Source organism: Pseudonaja textilis, chromosome 4, assembly GCF_049901715.1.
Source record: "Pseudonaja textilis isolate UNSWEBS1 chromosome 4, rPseTex1.2, whole genome shotgun sequence".
Lineage (NCBI taxonomy): Eukaryota > Metazoa > Chordata > Lepidosauria > Squamata > Elapidae > Pseudonaja > Pseudonaja textilis.
The window spans coordinates 57,790,170-57,817,677 of record NC_141993.1 but is presented as its reverse complement, the minus strand read 5'-3'; the positions used below and the strand labels follow the sequence as shown (position 1 = coordinate 57,817,677).

At 34.6% G+C, this 27,508-nt stretch overlaps 1 protein-coding gene across 2 annotated transcripts in view; it reads left to right on the top strand.

Moving 5' to 3' along the window:
• Positions 1–27,508, top strand: part of LOC113436827 (glypican-5-like) — a 358,073-nt gene that overhangs the window by 256,465 nt on the left and 74,100 nt on the right. For both annotated transcript variants that reach the window (XM_087933156.1, XM_026701472.2), the window contains one exon: positions 12,396–12,546. In XM_087933156.1, the coding sequence (XP_087789282.1) occupies positions 12,396–12,546 (151 nt within the window). The remainder of the gene's footprint in view (positions 1–12,395; positions 12,547–27,508) is intronic.

Below are 27,508 nucleotides of genomic sequence, written 5' to 3'. Positions count from 1 at the left end.
GGAAAAAGGGATTCTGCAAAGGTACATAAGATAGTATTGTTATATTATAAACAAAAATAATTTTAGAAAATATGAAACAATGTATGATTAAAATGTTTGATAAAATAGCTATCGTAATTCAGTGGAATGCTTGTCAATAAATAAATGTAACAAAATGAATATTTAATTATTTACAAAACATTGATTTACATTTTGTAAATCATTTATTTAATGATTTACAAAACAATGAAGAGAAATAAGGGAAAAATTAATTATGGAGATTATATGTGTCTTTAAGGAAGTATTATATTTAATTGCAAAGAAGTGTTAAACATGTTAAGATTTTAATTATTATTAATGATAGAACTGAATTGGAATGGAATGAGGGTTTATAATTACATGTATTTATAATCTTCTCTTTTTTAAAAAGAATATAGTGTGTATTATAAGAATGTACCAAGCAGAATTTGATTGGAAGTTATGTATTATGTATTATATTGAAGGTCATAACCTTAAGGTATATATTGAAGTTTAAATAAGAGTTGAATGGACGTAATTAAAAGATACAAAAGTGTCATACTTCAATTAGTAATTACAGGAGAAAATTTGTTTAATGAGAAAAGATAATATGAAATTGAAACAGAACAGACAAAAGTATAAATATAATTATTTGAATTGAGATGAGATAATCAAAATAAAATTGAGAAAATTAAAAAAGGGGAAAAACTATATAGAAAATGTAGAATAGTATAAGATATGGAATAGAACACAAAAAGGAACATGAAATTGAGTTTTGTGTCTGTATAAAGAAGTTCAACCCAGGACCATGCTATTTTCAAAAAAGATGTTTTACTTATATTTTGTATGTGTGAAAACCCAAATAAAACTTTATTTTAAAAAAAGAAGACAATATGTGGGCCTAATAAAGAACATTGCTAATGTTAGAAGATTCTAGTATCAGTAGAAATGTTGGGCTTGGAACCTCCTTAGAAATATAGAATTTAGAGGTTCCATTCAGTCCATAGGAAGTCGGCTCATGTCTGTACTGAAAGCTACATTTTGACTGTAAAAGTGACACTATAATTTACAGTTCTAATCTAGCCTTCAACCTTTCTTTTTTAAGAAAGGTTGTTGAAAGAGTGATTAGTGCACTCTACAGTAAATAATACAAAGGTGCCTGTAAGAAGTGCATTATCTGAATCTTTTCAGGCTAGGTTCAGCCTGAGGTACAGTACAGTACAGTACAGCATTGGTTACACTTGCCAATGACCTTTGGGGGGGTTAAGATAGAGATAGTGTAACTATTCTGGCCTTTTTGGAGCTCTCGTTGGCTTTAAGTACCATCAACCATGGTATACTTCTGGACTGGCTTCAGGAGTTGGGAGTAGCAGGCACTGGGTTTTATTGATTCTCTTTTTTCCTCTGTGGCCAGTTCCAATTAATGTTGGTTGGAAAGAGGATGTCAGGTCCTAGACCCCTGCAGTGTGGGTTGCCCCATGGTTTCAGCCTTTTAATCTTTTTATAGTCTACATGAAACTACTGGGGAATGTCATCTATCAGTAGGGCCCCAGTATTGTCAGCTGGACGGATGATGCTCTGATGGTGCTGGGTGAATGCCCAGAAGCTGTAAAGTCCTGGAATGTGTTCCCTGGAGTGAGCGGTATACAATCTGGGGGTCCTTCTAAACATACAGGGATCTTTGCATAGATTTGTCTGTTGCATCAATTGCATCTTTTCCTCAACCAGGAGGCCTTTCTCACAATCACTCAAGCCTTGGTCATCTCTTTTTTGGATTATTGCTATGCAGTATACATGGATCTGACTTGAAGACAACCTAGAAGCAACAATTGGTCTAGAAGGCAGTAACTCATGCAGTGATGAGTGCTCCTAAAGTTACCCATTTCACATCTCTATTGCACAGACTAAACTGGCAGTCTCTGCCTGTGGAACCCTCTTTCCTGAGGATTGACAGACATCTATCCTGCTAGCCTTCCAAAAAACAATGAACTTTCCCCCCAAGCACTGGGAAAGAATAAGGTGATAGCATATTGGAAAATTAATATCAACTTTTTGGTTTTAATGTTTATATTTTTAATAGTTTTAATGTGGGGTTTATGTTGCCTTATAATTGATATTGTTTTAATTCTTGATTGGGAGCTGTCCAGAATTTGGGATAAGATGGACAGCCGCATTTTAAAAAAACATTAAAAAAAATACACGGCCTTTTACCATTCTTTTGTATCATTTCAGATGGTTTACAGCCTGTAACTTTGTGGGCTTTGTGGCTATTTGGCAATGATCATTGTTGTGCTAATAAGAGATACTTATTGCATCTTCTCTCCTGTTGTTTTGGTTCATAACTGAAGCAGGCATTTTCCCAACACTACAAGATACATACCTATGTTTCTATGGCCATAAGAATGGGTTCTATTTTTATAGAGGCTGTCCCTGGTCTTTCCTTCTAATATCATTGAATAAATATTATTCAGTCAGATAATGGTAAATTCTCTGAAATATTTTGGAAGAATGACTTTTTCAAAGTACTTTGTTGGCTTAGAAGGAATAATGGTTTCTACTCCAATATTTGTGTAAGGTTTATTCAGCTGTGTTTGGTTATTAACATTTATCACTGTCTAATTTGGTATACCCTTTGCTTGCTTATGGAGCAGTTGAATTGTTGAATTTGGCTATTGAAATTATTTTTTGCTACATTTCTATTCTGTTTTTGTTGTTATCAATTAACGTATATTCCTTCTTTATCTTATATGATTCTCTGTAATGGGTGAAGTTCATTCTGTAATAAATAATAAATAATAAGGACACGTTTAACACATCCAGAAAAAAAACAAAATTTTGAACTATGGAAATATGAGGACACTTGTTTGGATATGCTATAGTGTTGATGGACCTGTATCAGTTTCTCATAAACAATTGATTATGGCTTAATCTGCTAAAGATGGGTGAAGTTCAGTCACCATAAGAGAATGACTACTTTTCTTTATCATTCTATGCAAGATGATCTAATATCTTCCTCTAAGATTTCTGGAAAGATTATCCACTAATATATCTCAGATTAAAGTACAAATTTAAAGTTATCAGGAGATGATCACTACCAGGTAGCAATAAATTTTGAGTTGGTTCGGCAAGTCCAGCAACCTATAAAAGGTTGCTATACAATTAGTGGTAATCATTGTGCCTCTTGATTAGTGTATACATTCTCCTGGACAGTTCCTACTGATTGTCCTTTTAAACTACTTAAATATAAATTAGTAGAGAAGTGGAGAAAGCACACAGCCTTGGGAGGGGGGGCTGTGCTAATTGGCAGAAGTGATTCTGCCTAGCTTCATCTGCTGCTTCCTGTCTGTTAGGAAGCTTATGATCCACTTACAAATGTGTTCAGATACCACTAGCTGGTTTAGTTTAGTTAGAAGAATGTCTGGAATTATGGTATTGACTGCTGAACTAAAGTCTACAAAGAGGACCCTTGTGTAGGTCTTTGAAGATTCAAGATGTTGCAGGATGTAGTGCAAAGCCATATTAACAGCATCATCTGTCAATCTAATTGCTCGGTATGCAAATTACAGAGGGTCTAACAGCAGATCCATGGTGGTTTTCAGGTGGGACAGCACTAGCCTTTCAAAGGTTTTCATAACTACAGATGCTAGAGCAACTGGTCTGTAGTTATTCAGTTCTCTGATGGAGGGCTTCTTTGGCACTGGGATGGTAGTAGAGCATTTGAAGCAAGAAGGAACATAGCACATCTCTAGTGATTTATTGAAGATTCGGGTGAAGATGGGGGCCAATTGGTCAACACAGACTTTTAAGCAAGAAGGAGTTATCTGGTCTGGCCCTGGTGCTTTTCCTGGCATTTGTCTATGAAAAAGATCTTGCACTTCTTTTTCTATGATTACCAAAGGTAGTGAACCCAATGGGTTGAGGTCAGTTGTAGGAGGCTTGGCTGTTGTTGGTGTGTTTGAGATGGGTTGTGGAGATAGGTGGCTGTAGTTTCCTATCAAACCTGCAGTAAAACATGTTCAGGTCATCTGCTAGTTATTGCTTTCCTTCTGCCTGGGAAGGAGGTTTGCTGAAGCCAATGATGTTTTTAAGAGTTTTCCACAGGTTTGCTGGTTCATTTGTTGAGAACTGATTCCTTAACTTTTCAGAATAGCTTCTTTTTGCTGCTCTGCCCTCTCTTTTTAATACATTTCTGGCCTGCTTGTATAGCATTCTGTCACCTTTTCTGTAGGATTCTTCTTTGTAGCTGCATAGTGATTAGAGTCACACATTTCCCTAAACCAGAGTTTAGGGAAATGTGTGACTCTAATCACTATGTGAAGTGGTATAATGTCATGTGGTTAACCTGATTGCTAATCAGTTTTTGAGGTCACTGAACTCTCAGTGGACCACAAGGCTAATATTAACTGGAAAACATTCTGACTTATTATTTAAACCATAGTGTTATTCTGCTATCTTTTTCTTGATATTTAATAAGTAGCTGTGAGAAAAATGTCTGTGGCCAAATCAAGGCAGCTTAATATGTTATTAATATTACTGATATATTAACTAATGCAGAAACCATATTTTTTAAATGTTCCTTTGTTGTTTAAAAATATAACTTTTCCAAACTTGGTGGATATCTATCCAAAGAATGACTACATAACAGAATATTTGTAGATATTTAAGTAAATGGGAACAATAACTTAGTTCTGTTAAAACCATAGTATTTTCTATGAAAAATATTTGCTAATTTAAGTGTAAAGACCTAAAATTCAGTCTATCCAAATTATCCCTTAAATGTGACCATTTCATCAGTTTCTGGTTATAGGAAACTGCTTAAAATATAACTTACAATGTATTTTTCTGTACTCAGTGACTCTAGTGACATATACCTGCATGTTAACCAACTATTACATGTTCATATTTAACAGAATAACAGAGTTGGAAGGGACCTTGGAGGTCTTCTAGTCCAACCCCTGCTCAAGCAGGAAACCCTATACCTTTTCAGACAAACGATTGTCCAATCTCTTCTTATAAATCTCCAATGTTGAAGCACCCACAATTTCTGGAGGCAAGTCATTGCACTGATTAATTATTCTAACTATCAGGAAATTTCTTCTGAATTCTAGGTTGGTTCTCTCCTTAATTAATTTCCATCCATTGCTTCTTGTCCTGCCTTGAGGAGCTTTGGACAATAGATTAGCCCACTCTTCTTTATGGCAATCCCTTAGATATTGGAACACTGCTATCATGTCACCCCAGACCTTCTTTTCATTAAACTAGACATACCCAGTTCCTGTAACTGTTCTTTGTATGTTTTAACCTCCAGTCCTCAATCATCTCTGTTGCTCTTCTCTGCACTCTTTCTAGAATCTCAACATCTTATTTATATCATGGTGACCAAAACTGGATGCAATATTCTAAGTGTGGTCTTACCAAGGCATTATAAAGTGGCATTAATACTTCATGTGATCTTGATTGATTGATTTATTATGTGCCATTAAGATGGTGTTAACTCTTAGCAACTAGATAGGTAGGATAATCTCTTCTGATCATGGTCCTTCAGGTCTTCCAACCTCTTTTTTTTCCTCCTTCTACTCTTTTCAGTACTATAATCTTCTCCCTAGAGCTATGGCTTCACATCCAAAGCAGGAGAATTTGAGCCTGGTTATTTATGCCTCGATAATATTCTGAGTTGATTTATCCGATGATCCATTTATTTGTTTTGGGATCAGTGAATCTCCCTTGTTAGATGAGATTAGGCATCTTGCTAGGTTTAGGAGAGCCATTAAAACCTGGCTTTTAAAGAAAGCTCTATGAGAGGTTCTAGGAGAGAAAACAGCATAGAAGCCCCAATTAATCAATCATGCTTCTGATACTCAGATAAAGTAATCTGGTCCATATTCATATTAATTTTTGGAAGGCTTTAGTACATGCATACATTGTTAATGAAAATAATGAGCTAAGTGCTTGTGTTACAGAGCTACCTGTATATTTATAAGTCCCTCTCTATGGTGAAATATATGGATTGAGATGCGTAACACTTTTTCTGTATTCCACTCACGTGTAAGGTTAACTATATGGAGAAAAAAAGATGAAATTTATAATCTACTTTCATAATCTAATGCTAAAGAATTAGGCAGTTCTAGGTGCCTCTTAGTGCTTAATATTGGTATCCAGCAGACATTCCCAGGGCAGTTTAATAAATATGAACTACACACTTCTCTATGTAAAGACAACTTCTGGAAATCGTTTTGCTTCTATAGGTTATAAATACTCATGTTCTGATTTCTTTCCTCCTTCACAAGTTCCTTAGTGTCAGAAAAATAATTGTTGAAGCAATTTCCTGGGTATTATCAGAGGAATACATTTTAGACTCTTCTGGTCATTATGATAGTTGTCTCAATACTAAACACTTGTTTTCCTATTCATAAAAATGTGATTTCCCCTCCTTTTCTATCAGAAAGTTCAAATCATTTTTTTCCAGAGTTCCAATAGCACAATATATGTGGTTTTATTAATTTGACACTACCTAAGACCTTGCTGCTATAAATAATGAGATTGTTTGCTGCTCTTCATGAAGAAATGTCAGACTTTTCATATTATCATGAAACTGATATCTCCTTGTGTCAAACGTGGAAACAGATAATTATCCAAGAATTTGGAATAGAATTAATACACACAAGAGCATGTCATGAACATTTCCTCCAGCAAACAAGATGGGTAATTGCTGTACAAAGCAATGAGAAATGTTTCATTCACTTCCTTCAGACAATTTGGAAGGCGCTACTGACTTAATAAATCATATCATGCATTTCCAAAAATGGTGTCATTCAAGGACTGGTGCGGTACTTCTCATTTCACACTTTTTAGGTCTGATCAAACAGATTGTTTCTACCCTGTCAGTGTAAGGCTAAAAGCTGGCAGTGTGATGTTTATATACAAGACAGCCTCACCACACGTAAAAGCTATCATCAACTGTTGCATAACAAATGGATCCTTGAAAGCATTTGTTCTCATTGGTCTAAAGCTTCCTATGGATTAAAAAAAAATTAGCTATACATAATATGTGCAGTAATTTTCATATCTGTTGGGGAAGAGGAATTATAAGAAGTACCTACCAACTTGCAAAAATGATTTTTGTTATTTTGAAGATTTGTTATATAAAATGTATACATATACAACAGTTTGCAAAACATAAGTCAGGTAAGTCAAATAAGGATAAATAGATAAATATAAGTTAGATAAATTATCAGGCCTAAACTTGTGTTCTTAAAAAACTTATCTCCTGTTTAGTCAGGTATCTCCAGGAAATATCCAAAGGACCTCTAAGGAACAGCCAATCTTAAATGCAGTTTTCTATGACCTCCTGCCCTCTGGTTTTGTTGGCACTGTAGCTTTTATATTTCCCAACCATTGGGAATTCCTTTAGTTGGGAATATAGAAAATTGCAATCCTATCCAAGTTTGGAAAACTTTCTAATTTGTTCCCTAAATGTGTGCTATTCAGAGATATGTGAGATATACTAATTTATTCACCACTGAAATAAATTAGTTATATCTTGTCTTTTATTTAAATTAGAGGTACTTGAGGAAGCCTGTATTCCAGGGACATAGTTGTGGAGGAAGTCACACGCACACCCCAGAATAATTCATATTCATGCCTTCTCCCCCAAAAGCAGAAAGGATATTCTATTCTATTCTATATACATACAAATACATACATGCAACCTTCTACAATGCTGTTACAAATCTGGGACTGGAACAACTAGTAACCAACAATACTAGACTTAACAACTGCCTCGATCTCATCTTCTGCAATAGTTTGAATTTAATTTACAGAATACAAACTAAAGAACCCTTTTCCAACAGTGACCACGATATGATTGACTTTTGTCTCAACATAACGCCCACATAAAAATCATCACAATGATGTAATCCCCAATTATAACTTCAAAAAAGGCAACTATGATCTTATAGACAATGATCTCTCATCCCTTGATTGGCAATCTCTATTCACTGGATGCAATACTGTTGAAGACCATTACAACATATCTTTACTTGAAGTCAAAAGAGTCATCAAACTATATGTACCAATAACAACTCCCAAAACCAGAAAAAAACAAATTACCTATAACAACTTCAATCCAAAAAGAGATCACTCTGGCAGAAAAACAAATCTGGTCACGTTGCCAACTTCAAAAGCCGATACAAAAATTTATGCCACCAGATAAAGACTGAATGCACCAATTATCACATTAAACAAGAGGAAAACCTTCTACGCACCAATTCCACCCGCACTTTTTACAATTTTGTAAACAACAAACTAAAAGACTCAAGGTCCATCCCAGCCCTGATAGGACCTAATGGTAAAGACTGCAACAATGACACCATTAAAGCCAACATCTTGAACACATTCTTTGGCTCAGTATTTGTAAACAGCAATGGATCATGCCCAGTATTTCCTGACCACAGAAAACTACAATGATCTAATATATATCAATTTTACAGAAGACAATGTTGAAAAAGCACTACACAATCTAAAACCATCTCTATCTATTGGACCGGATGGAACATGTGCCTACTTCTTTAAAAAGCTTTCCACTGCCATAGCAGAACCTCTAAACATAATCTTTGCAAAATCTTTCAGGACCAGCTCCTTGCCTAACCTATGGTCACAAACCACGGTCATCCTCAACTTCAAAAAAGCCTATCTGAAAATTACAGACCAATCTCCTTATGCTGCATCACCTGTAAAGTCATGGAATCAATTATTAACCAATCCATTATCCTCCACTTAGAGACAAACAACCTACTCTCAATAAATAATTTGGTTTCAGAAAAAAACTTTCCTGTAATCTGCAACTCTTACACTTCAAAAACATATGGACTACACAACTCAATAAGGGCAAAACAATAGACACAATCTACATAGACTTCTGTAAAGCCTTTGATTCAGTGGTACATGACAAACTACTCCTAAAACTAAAATCTTATGGTATCTCTGGACACCTGCATAACTGGATAGAAGCATTCCTGGGCAACAAATGGTCAAAATTGGGGGTGTCCTATTAAATTCTGTCCTGTCAATAGTGGTGTCCCCAAAAGCAGTGTTCTAGGACCAACCCTCTTCATATTCTACATAAATGACTTCTGTGATCATATTAAGAGCAAATGTGTTTCTTTTGCTGATGATGTAAAGCTGTTCAATACTACAGACAATACTGCTACCCTTCAAAAAGATCCTGACTATGTATCAGAATGGTCAAACAAAGGGCAACATCAAATCTCAACAAATAAATGCTTTGTCTTACATATTGGCAAAAAAAAACCCCAGAAAATAAAATACTGGCTGAATAGTCAAGACCTTGTTGATGATCCAAGCTCTATAAAGGACCTTGGAATACTCATCTCTAATGATCTAAGTGCTAGAGCCCACTGTAACTACATAGCCAAAAAGGCATTAAGAGTTGTAATCCTACGTAGCTTTTTCTCTGGTACTATCACACTAATAACTAGAGCATACAAAACATTTGCTAGACCAATACTTGAATACAGCTCATCAGTCTGGAACCCACATTACGTATCTGATATTAGCATAGTTGAGAAAGTCCAGAAATATTTCACAAGAAGAGTTCTCCACTCCTCTACTCGTTGTAGAATACCTTATGCCACCAGACTTGAAATTCTAGACCTAGAAAACCTTGAATTATGCCATCTTCGGTCTGATTTAAGTATGGTATATAAAATCATACATTGCAATGACTTACCTGTCAATGAATATTTCAGCTTCAACCACAACAACACAAGAGCACACAATAGATACAAACTCAAGGTTAACCGCACCAAACTTGATTGCAGGAAATACGACTTGAGCAACAAACTGGTCAATGTCTGGAATATTCTACCTGACTCTGGTTTCTTCTCCAAACCCCAAAAACTTTAACCTTAGACTGTCTACTATTGACCTGACCCCTTTCCTAAGAGGTCTCTAGGGGGCGTGCATAAGCGCACCAACATGCCTGCCGTCCCTGTCCTATTGTTTCTTTTATTTTTCTTATATATATGTCCATGTACTCATAACTATGTTTTTACTTATACCTATTAACTTGTAAGCAATTGACAAATCAAAATAAAATAAAAAATAAAAAATAAATATACATACACACACACATACATTATATATATCATATATTATTATATCATATTATTATCATCATCATTTCAAATTCTCTTTTTTGAAATGAAGTGATTAGTTCAAAATTAGCTCCACATTTTGAAGTTCCACGTAGAAATTACAGCATTTAAGTAATATTCTTTTTTATCGTTTTGCTACTGTTATGTAGGACCACACTTTTTCCTTAAAAACAATATTTTTTTATGAAAACATTATCTAGTATCTTGTGGTTAAACCTGCTGAGGGATATTGCATTAGAATATATTTTTATTTCTAGTGGATGAGACTCTAACCTTTAGAAACTGATGTTACAAGCTTCTGTTTAGTAATTCTGTGATTTGTCTTAGAACAAAAGGTCATAAATCATGTTTAATAGTGTGTATAGTAAAAGAAGATTCACTGCAAGATACCATGTAGAATTCTATGCCTATCTTTACATCTATCTTTAGAGCTGTGGATCCAGCCAGGGTAATCATCATATGGAGTTTTTGCAATAGCAGATTAATTCCTGCACAGCTTGCTTGACTTGTTAAGTACTAATACATAAAGTAAAAAATTGCAATGGAAAAAATGAAAAAAAAACTTTTGCAATTCATTCTGACTCCATGATCTTCAAAAGACATGAGAAATCTGAGAGACAACTAAGCATGTATTCATCTTGTACAGAATGTTACCAAAAGCAGTTTTTTTCAGCCCTGTCTGCATGACATCAGGCTTTTAAACAATGAATGGCAGCTATGAGAACATCAAACTACTTGTTTAAAAATAAAATTAACTACTGGATATTGTTTTATTAGCACAAATCATGCTTCTGACACCCATAAATGAAATAATCTGTAAAAAGTGTGACACTGGGTGAACTTTTTTTAAAAATAGAGATGAATAACCATTCAATTTTTCCCCAAGAGAAAGGGACATTTGTTGATGATGAATGCTTTTGTTACCTTCCATAAAAGACAGTAATGATTCATTGAGTGATACAAAATGCAAATGTATACAACAGATTCCGGCTGTCTCAAATCATGCCAAATATCTCTGCTGTTCAAACAGAAATTCATTATTCACTTCTTTTAGAGGCCATCACTGTACCAACCTTCAGAGAGATTCTTATATGGATGGTGGGGTATGTTAGTTGACTTGTTAAAAACAGGAAATTCGACTCTGGAGGTTAAGAATCTTTTTTTAAGACAGTGGACAAGAAAATGCGAAAAAATAGTATTTTTAATGCAGCAATTGATAAAACAGAAGCAATGCTTTCATATTACCAACTAGATACTTAAGAGTATGATTAGTAGATAACTGGATAGGCAAAAGATATGAACAATTGGAAAAGGGAGAAAGGAGGACACGTTAACTCTTTAGCTTTATGGTGTTAAAGTAAATTACAGTAAAAAACTGAAAAAATGTACATGTATATGACATTTCTTTTTCCAGCAGGATAGACTGATTCCTCAATGGTAGGAATATGCGAAAACCTAAAGACTAAAGTGTGTAACTGACAAGGATTGTGTCAATTTCGGGCAGCAATGCAAGCTGGTGGGAGAACACTAATCAACTAATTAAGGTCACAGAGCAGAGCTTACAAATTTGTGGTTAACTCTTATTGGGAAAGCACCATACCAGGAGAAAGCTATTCTGGAAGAAAGAAGCTTGTTAGATAAAGTCAGACAATATTTGATTTAAAGGCCATGCCTGCTGACAGAAGACATGAGGTCACAATTGAGTATGCATTGCCAGAAGTCTAGTAACTCTTGTAAAGGGACTACCACCCTCAAGACCTGAACGCAATAGCAATTTCCAATTTGTATTTCCCAGCAAGTATTATTAAGAGGTATAGAGACCCTCAGCTACTGGAGGTAATATAAATCCAATGTGAATGAAAAACTTGTAAAAGCTAAAGATAGGAAATATGGCAGTTGATAGCCAATTGATATGTTCTAAAACCAATAGTATTGAAAAATAAAATTTAATATGGTAGCTGTAAAAGAACCAAAATGCTCAAAAGACTGATGTTAGAAGATGAGACTGCATACAGAAGTATGTCTAATAAAATGCCTTGAGTTTTAATAATAAACTCATCAGTAATGCTCTATCTTCCATTTAGTAGTTCATATTGCTTTTAATGAATTTATATTAAACTACCAATTCTGACTTCATTGGGAAAACTGAACAATAATTAAAAAAACAGTATTACATTTTTCCCCTAGAAATCTGAATACTTTTGTCAATATTTTGCATTGTAGCTGGCAGCCCACACAACAAGTTTACAATCCGAAAGTTGGATTGACAGGGAAGGCAGCAGTGGGAATGGAATGAGCAAAGAGACAGAATCCAGTGGAGACTGTGATGATGAAGATGGATGCCAAGGATCAGGTGATAAAAGCTACACAAAAGGTACAGCTATTAATTTTGCTTATATGCACTTAGAAAGTTCACCAAAGCTGGGTTGTCTGTGCCATTCTCTATATAGCAACATAAACCATGGTTGAACTCAATGTGAACAAACCTTACTTCTTCCAAGACTCAATCCTATCCTCTTCAGCAGAGGGCTTTGCTCTCCAATTTACTTAACTGCAGCATCCCATGCATGCATAGGCTATAATTTGATTTTTAAGTTGATCAGACATGCATTATAAACTTCATTTATTAAAACTAGCCATTAGTTAGTTTTACATTATGATCACAAGAAGAGGTTAGATATATTCACAGTGAGAAACATCAACTTTCTCCTGTTTGTGTTTTCCATAAGCCGAAGAAAATGTATTCTTATATCTTTGATGGTTTAAAGTTAAAAAAGTTAAAGTTAAAAAATATGGTTTAAAGTTTAATATAAAAGCTACCAATAAGACCATTTTGATTTAAGAACTTTGAATTATATGGTTCAATAGCATTGCTATTAACTTTATAAATTTGAATGTTGTGGGACAAGTATATAGAGTACCCAAAGCTATTGTCACTATTTAAAATGTTTAAAGTTTACTGTAAGATAGTTCTTCCATTATTCTTCCATTGGCTGGTCTGTTTGTTTGTTTATTCTGTTCTTCCTTTGAAAAATATGGTCCCTCTTTTTTCTTTCTTTTTTTAAATTTGAATAATTTAAAGTCAGCTTGAACTTTAAAAAATTGTTGCTTTCTAGGGTTAGAATTCTAGGACAGCAAGTTCTTAATTTTAAGTATGGTTGCATTTAAATAATATTTAATTAAAGCAATCCTTTTACTGTAACCATTCTTGTCCAATTTTCATTTCTCTTTGTTCAGTGGGATTTGTTTTTAATTTAATAAATGCTTTAAGTAAATTGTTTGCATTTCAAATTAGTCCAAATGCTGCAGTGGAAATTTTAATTGCTATACTTTCAATGCAAATACTGTGTTTTTGTTTGGTTTTGGTTTTAGTCATCCACTAACATAGAAGAAAGTGTTTTAAATTTGTCTTACTAACACAAATAACAGTGTTTGAAAGTGGTCCATGTTTTCCCTATGATACTGTCATGGATTTGGGGGAAGTGATGTGGAATAGAAAGAGAGAACAATGTTTTTGTATAAATTATGTCTATCAAAATATAGCCCAAATAATTGCAGTGAATAGTCTAGTCCCATTAAACATAGCAATTCCTTCTTTAAAGCATTATAATCATGTTTTATCATTAAAATATTTACTATTTAAAATTATTAAGAAAAGTAATAATATATTTAAATAATTGAGGTTACTTGTGCATTTTTTTGCATATTTAGATTTAATTGCGTAACTTTCACTTAAGGAGTAGTAAGTAGTAAGAATTATAATAATTCTTTCCATGTGGGAGAATCACCATGTTTCAGAATTATAATAATTCTTTTTGTGTAGGAGAATAGCCATATTGTCTGTATGCTACAAGATTTTTGGAGTAATTATTTTAGGCATTATAAGGTATTTAGGTATTATATATATGTTTTATAAACTGAAATAAATCTTAATTGTTTAAATTAGATTTAATATTGTAGATATATTTATTTTGCCATTTAGATACACCAGAATCTTTCTTCAAGAATGAAAAAGAAAAGTTTTTTGTGCTGCAATTTTTCTATACTTTGATAGTTTCTTGTCTTAAACTGTAGCAACAACTGTGGCGATCATCATTAATACAGATGTTTTAAAAGGATCTGAATAAAAACATAGAATCAGGTATTAATGACTAGAAGTCTTGATGATAATAAATGATTATAGGAGGCATACTTTAAACACAAGGGAACAATAATAAATGGATGTTACCATCCATGTTTGTGACCTCTGTCACTACCTCAGGTTTGATATTGTGTGACACTAAATGCTATATTCAATCTAGTCCAGGGCTTTTTTATGGTTTTACATAGTCGCAATTCTATCATTGTTTATTTAAAAAAAACCAGTAAGAATATTATCTGTCTCTATGTCATTTAAGACTTTATTAGTGATAGCCAGCACCTTAGGACAGCCCAGAAACCCACTGGAAGTTACTGTGGCTAGTATTGGTATTACAGGACATGCCAAACCTGTCTATATTGCTGTGTTCTGAACTAATAATGCTCATGGGAGGCAACTAAGATGTGAGAGAGCAAGACCTCCCATCCAGCAATGGGCACAATTAGTATGCAAGATAAACTGTGTAAAGATCTTCATAACCATGGTTGCCACTTGGTCTTTAATCAGGAGCCATGGTAAAGTTAAGGGTGGAAAACCTATGGATCTGGTTGGCATTAGAGCCCACAGTCCTTTGGTCTTGCCACAATTGATCCAAAGGCTATTCTTCCCCATCCATACTCTCTAAGCTCTGGGACAAAACCTTGATTAGGAACGACTCACCCAGTTAATCTAAGGCAGAAAAATTCAGCTAGGTATCATCATGATATCATACACCATATCAACAGAAGCACACAACTACCACATACAAACATGATTTTCCATTATAGCAACAACTGTGCAAAATGTTGCAATGTCCAATATTTCTATTTAGCATTTCAACCAGCAAGTCATGATGTTTCCCAAGATACTCAATTCTTTTTTCCATGAAGATGGTGTATTTCTGGCTACACAATTGTTCAGAGAATACATTTGCCATTGGCATACACAAATTACACGTCCTCCTTTAATATGCAAATGGATGGCTTTTAAAAATGATGTTCTTGATATTATGCTGCCTCATTTATGTCACATCTCAACAGCTATTAAAAATTAATGCATTTCTGTCACTCTTCATTCATTATCAATCTCATTTTTCCCATGTCAGGAACCTTTTAACCCTCATTATTATGATTGTCTCTGCTAACACTTCTATGTTCCTTTTCATCAACAATATAGGGCATAAACTACTATCTTAATCAGTCTTCAGTCCCAGGTGTCATATTCTCAGGTTGCACCAAGATGTTATGTCTCTAAATATGTAATTGTACAACTGGTGTTTTTTGTAACAATTATTTCATCAATATTCAATGAGCATAACATCTGTTGGCAGCTTGCCGTGGATAGCACTGGTTTGTCATCTCAACCTCCTTGTCATATTCATAATTTTTGTTTTAGTTATATTTTCTCTGCTTCTGTAATTAGAAAATAATTTCATCTTTCCGAAAGTCCACTTTTTTCATTTGTTTTTGTTTGGAGGGGGGGATTTCTTGTATATATCACAAGATGAGTTATTTTCAACTGGGACTCTTTATAATCTTTAGAAATAGTTTCAGTGTCATGCTTCTGTCAATGGTTTATTCTGTTCAAGGAGAGCCTAGTAGTTTATGGTTTAACCCCTTATCCACCCCATACTACCCTCGGATTCCTCACTAGAACTCCTCTAATTATGACTTAATTTCTTAATTGGTCCCATTATTAGCACAGTGGCTTTATTCTTCCCTTACACAGGCATCTTGGCAGAGTCAATGTTTGAATGGCACACAAATTAAGGGGAGAGGAAATGCTACATGCAACAAGACAGAGGATTTAAATTATCCTAAACTAATAGTTTCATCTTTAGGCCACATTGTTAGCTAATTGATTTCACACTAGCTCTTTTGAGGAATTACTGCCTGAACCCAAGTAGGAGGAACTGAATTGTACTTGAAGCCCTCCTTCATTGTCTTTGCAGATGCTGCCCCTATTCTGAACTGTCTCACATTGAACAAGCAGGCCCCAAAGGGTTGTTAAACATTTTCAACCAAGCACATTTAGAATCCTCCTAAATTATTAGGAACTTTAATGAGCCAAGCATGCTTCCAACATTTCTCTCCAAATCTTCACACTCAGTGATGTCAGAGACAGAGCCAACAAGTCTGGAAATAATTTAGCGGAACTCATATGTATGGTCCCACTCGTGCATTCATGGTTTCATGCAATAAAACCAGGGATTACTAAGAAAATTAAAACTTAATTAACATTTCTACTACTTCTGCTCGGAAAACCTATAATTTAGAATCTCAGCCTCATCCCATCCTATAGCTGTTCTGGGATAAATCATAGCAGTTGTGGCAACAGCATCATATATGGAATACTGTATGTTAAATGAACACAGGGGATATGTTAGATACTAAAGAAGACTGTCATTCAGCCCATGGGACAGACATCTGAATATACTTCATGTAAACAAATTTCTATGCAGAGGTGCAAATTGAGATAAATATGCTTTTCTTATCAGGGATAACAATGGTGCAGGGATTGGACCAAGTACAACAATGCAGTTTTGATTTTCTAATTTATAATCTATGCACAGGGATGCTTATGTACTTATTTAGATTGAAACAATTTTCAGGAGCACCCAAGCTGTACCAAGCTGTAGAGGGCTTTATAAAATGCTAAAAAATCAACATTTTCAATTACAGGCAGCCAATTCATGGCTTGCAGTATAGATATAGTATGTTCATGGGACTTAACTAATGCCAATAAGCATGGGAATCACTCAGTGGTGGGATTCAATTTTTTTTTTTACTACCGGTTCTGTGGGCATGGCTTGGTGGGCATGGCAGGGGAAGGATACTGTAAAATCTCCAGTCAGAGGTGGGATTTGCCAGTTCTCCAAACTACTCGAAATTTCCGCTACCAGTTCTCCAGAGCTGGTCAGAACCTGCTGAGTACCATTTCTGGAATCACTTCATTTTTGTACTAACTACAATTTTTGAAATTCTGTTTGTACATTAAGGTTCTCAGTCAACTATGGTATTGCATTCTTGAAAGGATGGAATTGTCCTTACAGAGCAGGCCCCTAACTTTTGCATGTTCCTGGGTAGTCCTAGAGTCCAGCTACTGCGGGATAGGTATGCTGGAAATGCTGCTGGAACCTGTACCCTTTGGATATAAGTTGACATTTTACCAGACAGACCTAAAAATCTAAGTCATGCTTGGCAGATCATATGTATGGTTTATTACAAACTGTTTTACATAAAGCTGTCCTTAAAATCATTTCAAAAATTGTCCAGAAAGGATGCAAATGGTTCCTTTCTTCTAATATTCTCTGTTGTTGTCTTCTTATCATAGCCTCAAGAAACTTATCTAAAAATAAAAATTATAGTTATCTCACACAGTTGGATCCAGGGGGATTTTTTAAAGATATGAGGAGCACTGTAGCATCTTCAAGGCAGCAGGAAAATCTCCTCTTTATAATGAAGCATTGTTTACTTCCAGGATTCAGCTGACCACACACAATCTGTATGAAGGAGGAGCCAGGAGCCAGTTTACAAGTGCCAGGAGATTAACTAGGAAGCATCCTATCAATTTTATCTGAATCCACAGTCTAGAAGGAGTCTCGGCTACTATGGCAAGATTATCACCCCAGCCTTAAGTCATATAGAGCTAAATGTTATGCCTGTCAAATTCATCTCATTGAACAATTGTTCCAAAGCAAAAAATACTTAGGGCTTCAATAGGTACTAGTCCATGTTCACCATAAGGCCATGCACTCTCTACCCCCAGATTCTAAGACATGGGGGTTGATGTTACTGAAGCCACCAACATAAAAAGGTAAGGAGACTACAGTGGAGACTTGGTCAAGGAGCTCAGGAAGGGTTCTGGCTCAGCAACATCCAGCTGACATTTTGAGCATCTCAGTATATAAACATTTCAACATTTCTTTATAGTAGCATGTTCAAATTTAGTGACTTTAGATTTTCATTTTTAAAAGAACATGTTCTATATAAGTAGTACAATTGTCTTCAAATTCCTTTGAGGCCAATCTTGTTTATTGAAATACTAGTCTAGAATGCTTTGTTCAAATATAATAGGATGATCAATTTACAGAGTTTTCCCCTTTCCTACCTATATTTATGGTCAGTGATATTTGATGGTGAATGAAAGAAGAGGCCTAACCAGACCTCTATTATTAGGAGTTGATATTTTATTGTCTTAAATTTGTTTTTGTGATAAAACCCAACTAGAATATTGCAGACTAGATTGAAACTTCCAATGCAGTACTCTGGTCAGTTCTGAGTAATTCTACTGGAGAAATTCTTTTTAACTGAACTCTAATAAAAACAGAGATATTTTGGATTTTTCTGCCAAAACCCTAAAGAAAAATATAATGCATTACTGCTAATCCTGGATCATAAGAAGCAACTATAGCTGGAAAATTTTGTAGGTAATAGGAGGAATGGAATTGTTTAGGCCAATGATTCTTCTTCGCAGTCTGTTTCAATTTCTAATGCTTATATTGGCCAAAGATCCTCTAATTTGTATGAACATACTATGTATAGTTTGCCCATTGTGCTTCATTGGATCTGCTACACAGGTTTTAAAAACTGTACTACAAGTGAACAGCAGAAGCTGTTTTTCTTCTACTTTTCTATTTATAATGTTACATTTGTCAAAGTATTTTGAAGATAGCATTTCATGACTATAGCAACTGTTTCTTTATATGGTAGCTGCATACATGTAGCTACAGATGGCTTTAATATTTTTATGCAGCCATTTGTAAACTTTGAAAATAGATGTTTGCTTAGTTCTGAACCATAAATTACTTTTTTCCTCTAGCCTATACAAGCTTTCTGAAGGAAAGTAATTTTCTCACAGAACTTAGTAGGCAACCAGCACCAATGAGGCATTGAAATATAATGAAGTAACTAAAATGTGAAACTCAAGAAGAATATTAAAATAATTTAATAAACCTTGAACACCCAAATTAGCTTTCAGCATAAATACATTATCTTCAAGTTGGCTGGCTTATTCAGCAAAATGTTCATTTTCAATACAATGGCAGTTTACTGAGATTGAATAGGAGGTACAGACCAGTATCCAATTTAGGTAGCAGGTTATTCATCTCTAATGGAATAAATGGTTACAGTCAGAGTGAGTAACAAGAAGAAAATATCGTACTGCAGAAACTCTGTAATGCAAGTTGATGTTCCAAATATGGATTAAAAAAAGCAAAAATATTAAGTTATTGCAATGACATTCCACACTGATTCATAATAAGCTGATCTGGTTAAATAAAGTAATCGGCAAAGCAGGGCATGCAGTTGTACTCTGAAGCTCTTGGGTCTTTTGCTTCAAATTATGGTAATGGATTGTTCAACAATAGATCACAACTTTGTGTTTTACCATGTAATAGAAAAATACATAAACAAATGCATATGCAACCTTATATGTGTCCTTTCTAGATTTCAAATGTCAACATTTGATTCAATATTTTGAACTGCATTATGTGAAGTGTTCTAAAATACCAACATATTTATTTTGAATATAGAAGCTATATATAACTACATTGCTCTGAGGGAGATGCAAATCTAAAAAGAATTTATATACCTCAAAGGTTTATAATCCTAATCCAATGATTCTGGTAAGGATATTAGAGAAAAAAATATTATAAAGTCTCAGCAAACGTTTTGATTGGGGAAAAAAGGATACGGGACAAAAATTGATAAACTATATATAACAGATTCAAGATTTGTGAGAATAAGAGCTGTTCCAATGGATGTTTCGATATATTTTGTCAGGAGAAAGACAAGGATGAAATTTTGCAGCAGCATTTAATACAAGAGTGATGATTGATAATGCATATATAATTGCCCCTAAAGCTGAGGTGGTATTCAGTGGGTTCTGACCAGTGCTGGAGAACCGGTAGCGGAAATTTTGAGTAATTAGGAGAACCGGTAAATGCCACCTCTGACTAGAGATATTACAGTATCCTTTCCCTGCCATGCCTACCAAGCTACATCCACAGAACTGGTAGTAAAAAAATTTGAATTCCACCACTGCCTTAAAGGAATTCCTAATATAATTTTGCATGAGAAAAAAGTGGAGTTTTTTTTACTGAGAAATTAAAGCAGAAAAGGACTATATTTTGAAGGGACAAACTGGAAGGGTGTTATGTTTACTTTTAAATAGCATGATTTCAACTCCATCACAGGAGACTACACAAAAATTTTCAACAAGTACAATAGGAAGCTAAAAGGATGATATTGAACTAAATATCAATTTTTCTAAATTTTTGGGTTGACTTTTTGGGTTACAAATATTTAATGTAGAATATATATTTACTTCTTTTTACCCCATTTTTTTGATTCAAGATGGTGAATGTACTTAATACTCCTTCTTCCTCCTATTTTCTCACAACAACCATGTGGGGTGGATAAGAGAGCACCCAGCCAACTTTCAAGCCTAATGCGGGAGTAGAACTCATAGTTTCTTGGTTTGTATTCTGGTGCCTTAACCACTAGACCAAAGCAAATTCTCCTCAAAAGAGGGGGAGAGCATTATTTCAAAAAATTAAAAGAAGACATAATTTGCCCACCAGAGAGACTACTTTTCTGAAAGACATAGATCCTTTTCAATTTGGATCCTTTTCAATTATGAAGTAGACATATTAAAAAATAATTTTTTGAATCATAATCCTTTGGGGTTATTTATAAATAAAAATACAATCTTTTTGATGGACACAGAATGAAGCAACAGTGAAGGATTTAAAAAGAAATTAAAATATCTTTTGAAAATAATGGAGGTAGAAGCACTGGTTTAAATTTTTGCAGCAGTTCACTAAATTTCTCTTCACCGTGAATGGAGATTCAGCTGTCACATTCATCCAGATCCATATGCTTAAAACTGGTCTATGAGTTTCCAGTGCTATTCTTTGAGATTCAGCACGAGTACTTGATTTGAGACCTGTAATGCTGGCTTGTTTTCACTGTGGATTCTCCCCAGTCCCCTGAATTGTTTTATTGCTGTTTTTTGAGTTATTCCCATGGGCTGAAATCTTAGGAGAATAACACAGGAACCTTTAAAAAAAAACCTTGCAACTAAGATACTTTGATTGAATTACATTTTGAAAGGGAAGATAAATCTTTTTTTCCTATACCCAAGTGCCCAGTGTCAAGTCTACAGTTTGTTCATCTTCCAAACTGATATATCCCTGAAGTCTGCAATCCGTTTTTCATTTCAGGTAAATAAATTTCCACTTCCTGATACTGTGCTTCCTGAGAACATAACACATTTTTCTTGATCAAGGCAGATTTTAAGGGGGGAAAACAGGCAAATACTATATGCTTAGCTGTGATACTTAAAATTAGATGGTCACCTGCATATTTGATTTTTAAAAATAAAGATATATAGCCTGTATTTGAAGGTGAGAACTGTAGAGGTCGGGGACAAACTGTCAACCTTGCTTGCAGATTTTCTTCCCAGGTAGAATTTTTGTTTTAAGGTTATATTTGAGATTTTTGTAGATCGTAAAACAATAAATTTTAAGTAAGGAAATTATAAGCTTTGTTTATGAGTGTGTTTTATGGCACTAAAGGCTGTTGATGATTAATCATTTCAAAGATTAAACATAACCCCCTCAAAAAGAAGAAGTAACCTATATGTAAATGAAACAAAACCACCAGCAATATCACAACTATCAAAATCTACAAAATAAATGATTGCATGCATTGTACATTGCTTCCAGATTAAGTAGAACAGCCAGAATTTATCTGTTTTCCTGAAACTCAGGAAGGAAGAACTAGAGCTATTCCAGAAGATGTTTTCTATTACTACCCTTTGCATTGTAACTCTCTGCAACATATATATTAAGTGGCCTTTTCATGTGGATAGGATCCAGAGTAAGTTGACTCTGTCCAACTTGATCAGATGGGCAGAGAGACAGAAGAAGGTTGTCCTATAAATAGCACAGTCTGGAATCATGTAAGACTTTAATCCTAATAACCAGCACCATGATTAGCACTGGAAAGCCTCCTACCAACCAAGGCCATTCTTGAGAGAGTGAGTTACCTGAGGATATCAGAATACACCTATCATCACCTCAGAAACCATCCAAGTTGTACTAGCTTCAGCTTCCAATGTTTTCCAAGGACAGTCCCATGTTACAGCACATGGCAGTAGTCCAAGCAGGATTGGCTTAGGCATGGTTGACTGTGAGCAAGGCTTCCCAATTCAGGAATGGATAGAGACAAAATGTAGCTATAATAATTGCTCATTTAGTTATTTCTCTTTAGTTATTAAAACTGATCATTCGTTAAAAGATAATGTCAGTCCGTTTTGCACCAAAGCCTTATTTACATTTGGCTGTTGAATAGGGAGGTATTAGATACTAAAACTGGCCTTTAGTTTGTCTTGGAAATAGCCCAACTGAAGCAAATTGATTGACTGAAGAGTCTGCTTTCTAGACTTTTGGTTATTTACATCAAGAGTGTCAGATCAACAATACCCAATACCCAAACTCAATAAATAACAATTGCTTTAGCCCAAATAAAGGTACCAAGTAATAAATCAAGTTAGATATTATGGGCCAAATATACAAGCATACCTGATGCTTCATTACTTAGTCAAATTTTTGCTTATTTTGTTGGCAACAATCTTTCAAGGTCTTTGGTATGGTTTTATGGAACTTATTGATTAAATAGCTTTCAACTGAGTTATATCACATGCATGCAGCTATCTTCCAGAGATAATGTTAATAACAGAAACCATTTTTCTAAACAAGCAAAGGGAGATACTGCTGATACGATTTCTGAAGCCTACCTGGCTGTGTTCCCTTGTAATCTGCAAAACCGAATGGGATATAATTCTGTTGGATGTTTTCTTTTGGGAGTTAACTGAACTATGAGAAATTAGGGAGTTTGCAGACTTCTGAAAAAGTGATTTTACATGCACTGGAAGTTAGGGCACACATCTATAGGTACATATTGGAAACCTCAGTGACACTGTACTGAATTTCTTTGAAATAAATTCCAAAAGCAAATTCTCTCTGATGAAGAGCTTAAACAAGCCACTTACAGATCCACTTACAGCCAATTAGAAAAAAATATTTGGGTGTGGTTACATACATAAATCCAGTTATTTCCAATTGTGTGCTTGCCGCCCATTTTGGCAAATTCCAGAATGTGCTTCAGGTGTACCAGGAATAATATGTTGCATCTCACAATATATTATTAGTTTTAGAAATTAGTATATTTTGCATTTCTTTTTATTATTGTTACATAAACCTGCCTTTCCCTGATTTCCTTTCTTCTTCAATTATTTCTGATTAATTAGTAATTTCTAACAAAAATTCAGGAAATGTGATGTGTGCAGCTAATTGGTTCAATTACATATAATTCCTCTTTCTCTAATATGAGCACAACAGACACATATACATTTAAATGTCAGTGGGATTATGCATGGTTTCATCACAATCGTTTTCATGTTGTCACATAAATCTTGTTTGCTTTTTAAAATGGATATCCTATCCTTCAGCAACCTTCCCGATGTAGTTTACAAAAGAAACCACAGCCATATTATAAAGTATATTTTAAAATTCTGCACAAAATAATAATGATTCACGATAGAAAAGAAAATATCTGCAATAGATACTGGGAGTATACTTTCATTGTAACAATAAAAATACCACCAGGGTATGTACAATTTTTAAAATTCTCCGCAACTGCTCCTTGGGTGTGTTGGTACAATATAAAAGGAGAGGATGAGAGAAGAAATAAAAATTAAGGCAAGTGTTTTGGTCATGTGGTTTCCAATTAAGAATTGATCTGAACACACGGGCAGAAAATTGAATGTGTTTTGCAAATATCTGATTACATCTACTGTAGCTCTTGCCTCATTGTTTCAAATGCAGGTCAAGTATAAAAAATCTACTTTAAAAAAAAATTGGGACATGAAACATTCAAGATGATACAGGAAAAAGTCCATCCCCTTCTCTGTGTGCAACCCTTGGGATATCTGCTATCATTATTCTCCTTGGTCTTCTGTACCCAGTTCCTTTATTTGTTTTTTTTCAACCTAACACTTAGTTTTCACATCTTTTACTATCTTGGTCAACCTCTGAATTTAATAGTTAAGTCACAATGATGTGGTCTGCAAACACATTTGGTTTGTGCTTTGGTTTAAACAACAAAAGCTATATAACAATGATATAATCAATAAATTATTCTGGTGCCACAGCTTGGGCAATGTCAGAAAAATTGTAAATCTTGACTGGTCATCATAAAAATAAGATATCAAACATGGGAAGAGCAAACTCTATAGTGTACTACCAAACTAGCAATTTTTTTTCAGTACGCCTGCAAATGAGGAAGGAGGAATGTAGCAACCCACATGGCTTAGATAAAATATCCTCTATCTATATATTCATGCTTGTCAGATGAGGAATTGACCTCTTTTATGACACTACTAGTTGTACTGTAGAATATAATGCATTGTTATGTATAACAGTCTAAATACAGCCTCTGTCAGTGCAGCAAGTTTTTAGGTATATTTCTGTTCCACTTACTTATATGTGATTTTAACAAATGTTGGAAATCTACCACTGTTGTCAAATTAAGAAATAAAACTCTATACAACATATAGAATCTTTAAAGTAACTGTCTCTTTTGTAAACTTTTAAAACATGTATCTCTAAAATCTCTGAAATCTATATAATTGAATGCTGCTGCTGTTAGTATTCTTATTCTTTAATCCCCATTCTCTATTAAAAGTATATCTATAGAGGGGAGTTGGAGGTTGACAGGATTGTAGTCCTGTTTCCTAAATTTTCTTTCAGCAAATTCTAAAGCAGGGGTATCAACTCAAGGCCCGGGGACTGGATCTAGCCCATAGGACTGGCCCAAGGTGCCTCTTTCAGTGAAAACTGGCAGAGTTTTTGGCTGTGACAGCCTCCTGCAATGCTCTGAGAGTGAAAACAGCATTGCAGGAGGACGTCGCAGCCAAAAATGGAGCTCAGGAGCCCATTTTTGCTGGCAGAGCACTTGGGCCGCCACAGGCGCCCCTGACATGAGTGAAGTCGAGCTGCCCATGCCCACCCCAGCCATGCCCATTCCATCTCTGAGGTCAAACACAATCCTGATATGGCCCTCAATGAAATCAAGTTTGATACCCCTGCTCTAGAAGACTGAATGATAGATGCCTAGCAAGCTCTATTGTAGCCTTTCAATGTTGAGATACTGATCAGATTATAATTTTTGCTCCTGTTGAAATCCATAATGGATTTCTTTTATGTCAACGTATTGTAAGTATTGGGATCATTTCCTCAAAATTACAGCCAACTTTAAAATATTCTTTCTATTCTTCTGCTATTCTATACATAGCAGAAAAGTGAACCAAGTAGCTACTAAAGCTGTTTAGTATCTTTTAATTAAAAAAAAATGATAAGTAAGTATTGTAAAAAGCAAAGTACAGTCATCTTTGTTTCCAAGAGTGATGCTGGGCCTTAAATGTCTAGTATTATCTATATGTCTAGTATTGTCTATATGTCTAGTATTGAGCATCACTCAATACTATAGGGCCCAGCCCAAAGTCCTTTTGGGCTGGGCCCTATAGTATTCTCTCAAATATAAAACTATTCAAAGTTCAAATAACACTTCAAAGCTATGGTTTATTTACAAATTTAGACATCTGTTCGTCCTCCCAAATGACAAAACTACATTGTGGGATGTGATATGGAGGGCTAATATTGAGGACAGGATAACTTCTCCTAGATTGTTTTATGATTAACAACTTCTACCATTCCAACCAGTTTGCCAGCAGATGATCGATGGGTTTTGTGGACTTGAACTAAAAAAAAATGAGATCCCTACAAATAACCTCTTTTAATGTTTACATATTTCAATAGTGTACATATTGTGCAGTTGGCTTCTGGAAGAGATCTAATGGGAGCCTCACAATTCTTAGACCCTGAAGACACCAACTGTGTACATATACAGTTAGATACTAAAGATTAGTCATTTGAATTCATGCATGAATTATAACACCAGTAAGATTTAATGCACTGCATCTTAATAATGTTACCTAAACTGTGACCAAATTAATTCTATTAACTAATGCCAGAAAATGTGTTTGCATGGTGAGATAAAACTTTAAAATGTATATGAATGAATACACAAATACACAAAATCAAATTTTATTTCACAGGACTCTCTGTAACAACTGTGCAAATAACAGCTTGGTAAAATAAATTTCTCTAAGGGATTATGCAAACACTGAACATAGTTACAGTACAGATTTGCTTTCTTTAGAATTCAGTTTTGTGATAAATGAATACAGATAACACTGGAACAGTAATTTGGAATTGATATTATTCTTACCTTATAAAGCCATTTTAGTGGGAAAAAGGAGAATGAATTGAACTAATGCAAATGTATTCACTATGCATGAAATTTGTACTTAGCCTTGAAAATTTAGAAAAGGCAGATAATAACCATTTGCTGGAATTGTAATTACTGTCACCATTTGTAAAGCATTTATGTAAAGTACTGCACTATTGACTAACCAAGTGCAAATTCTCTGCATTTTGTTAAATATGAAATCATCAATTTTAAAATCCTCCCACAGTTCTGTAAAAATTAATTGAACATACTACCATGTTTCTTTCTCTATACATATATTTTTTTAAAGTTTGGGTTTAGATCAATGAAGTGTCATTATACTTCTGAATAATTCTGTTAGATAATTGAGAGAGAATGTGCAAACATATATAGTAGCCTTGCAGGGTAATACTATGTCTGTTTATTTGGAAGTCTACTGATTTAAATTAGTTCATTCAGAAGATAATATGCCTAGGATAGATTATTCAATTGTTTCAGACTGCAGCCAATAATGAGTGGGTGTCTTTAAGAATCTATTTCCATTGTCTCCACTTTTTCATGTGGATAATTCCATGTTCTATAAAGTTTGCATATGCATTCTTTTTCTAGGGGAAATAACTATAAGAGTTGTGGTGGCACAATGGTTAGAATAGAGTCAAGACTCACTGGCTTAAGGTTGACTCAGCCTTCCATCCTTCCAGGGTTGGTAAAATGATGACCCAGATTGTTGGGGTCAATATGCTGATTCTGTAAACTGCTTAGAGAAGGCTATAAAGCACTGTGAAGCAGAATATAAGGCTAAGTGCTAAGTACTAGTGCTATAGGAAGTCCTCCATCCTCAAGTATGGAGTAAAGTAATTATC